The sequence below is a fragment of the Papilio xuthus genome, unplaced genomic scaffold (genome assembly GCF_000836235.2).
Source record: "Papilio xuthus unplaced genomic scaffold, Pxut_1.1 DF827635.1, whole genome shotgun sequence".
In the NCBI taxonomy this organism is placed as follows: Eukaryota; Metazoa; Arthropoda; class Insecta; order Lepidoptera; family Papilionidae; genus Papilio; species Papilio xuthus.
The window spans coordinates 2,890-4,484 of record NW_013531014.1 but is presented as its reverse complement, the minus strand read 5'-3'; the positions used below and the strand labels follow the sequence as shown (position 1 = coordinate 4,484).

The 1,595-nt window shown below is 52.0% G+C and overlaps 1 protein-coding gene across 1 annotated transcript in view; it reads left to right on the top strand.

Moving 5' to 3' along the window:
* LOC106118052 (RNA-directed DNA polymerase from mobile element jockey-like) overlaps positions 1-1,588 on the top strand; it is a gene marked incomplete at its 3' end in the record, with an annotated part of 3,364 nt that extends 1,776 nt beyond the window's left edge. Inside the window, exon 2 of the mRNA XM_013312611.1 lies at positions 122-1,588. Coding sequence (XP_013168065.1) covers positions 122-1,588 — 1,467 coding nt within the window. The remainder of the gene's footprint in view (positions 1-121) is intronic.
* Positions 1,589-1,595: the final 7 nt, after the last annotated feature.

Genomic DNA, 1,595 nt, shown 5'->3' with positions numbered 1-1,595 from the left:
CCCCTTTAGGGTCGTCGGACCACTGCCTGATCCGGACAACAGTGCCAATCTCCAGACGTTTTCGGTCACAACCGATTGGTCTTCGTCGAGTTTGGCACTACAGGTCAGCAGATTGGGATAGGATGCGGACAATCCCGACGCCGTTGCTGACTCTATCGCCGATGTGGTACTCCAGGGGATGGAACTTTTTATCCCATCAACTATGGTGCCCAGCGGTGGTAGATCTCGGCCTTGGTTCGGTCGTTCTTGCAAGTTAGCCTTACGCTACAAGCGAGAATGTTACCGTGCCTGGGCCGAAGCGTCGGTAGCGGGGGACCATAACTCCAGCGCGCTTAAAATGAAGTACAACTCTGCCTCCAGGTCCTTCAAAAGAGTAATTGCAAAGGCAAAGTCCGAACACGTGGCCAGCATTGGCGAGAAGCTAGTGCGCCTTCCTTCCGGAACTCGCGCGTTCTGGTCTCTCGCCAAGGCTGTCCAAGGAAATTTCTGTCGCCCATCACTACCATCTTTGCGCAGGGAGGACGACTCGTTGGCCCATACTGCTAAAGAGAAAGCCGATCTTCTGGTATCCCTCTTTGCATCTAACTCGACACTGGATGACACAGGTTATTCACCGCCGAAAATCCCTGGCGGTGAGACCTCTATGTCGGAGATCCAGTTCATCCAGAGATCAGTGCGTAAGGCGCTACTATCTCTGGATGTCAACAAGTCGAGTGGGCCTGACGGTATTCCTCCTCTTGTGCTAAGGACATGTGCTCCTGAGTTGGCACCGGTCTTGACGCGTCTTTTCCGGTACTCCTATTCCACAGGCGTTGTCCCGAAATCCTGGAAGACGGCCCTAATTCACCCGATCCCTAAAAAAGGCAACAGCTCGGAACCGACGAACTATCGGCCTATTGCCATAACCCCTTTGTTCTCCAAGATAATGGAGTCCACCATTAATTGCCAGCTTATGAGGTACCTGGAAGAGCACCAGCTGATTAGCGATCGCCAGTACGGATTTCGTCAACGTCGCTCAGCTGGTGACCTTTTAGTGTACCTCACTCACAGATGGGCGGAGGCAATAGAGAACAAAGGGGAGGCCCTGGCGGTCAGTTTGGACGTAGCGAAGGCCTTCGATCGGGTGTGGCATAAAGGGCTTCTTTCGAAGCTCTCTTCCTACGGGCTTCCCGAGAAACTATTGGCCTGGATTGCCAGCTTTTTGGAGGGTCGTAGCATCAGGGTCGTTGTTGACGGTGCATGCTCAGACCCTAAACCAATTAATGCTGGTGTCCCTCAGGGCTGTGTACTGTCGCCCACTCTCTTTCTTCTGCATATCAATGACTTGTTACATCAAAGTAACGTCCATTGTTATGCAGATGATAGTACGGGCGACGCTTTGTACACGGCCCGAGCTAATGTTTCTCGGGATAGCGTGTTCGAGTACCGGAACAAACTTGTATCTAAACTTGAGACCCTTTTGGGTAATGTCTCAGACTGGGGGCGACAAAACCTTGTCGAATTCAACCCCAAAAAGACACAAGTTTGCGCGTTTTCCGCTAAAAAAGAACCCTTTGTCGCTAACCTCAACTTTGAGAACACTCCCCTGGTTGCCA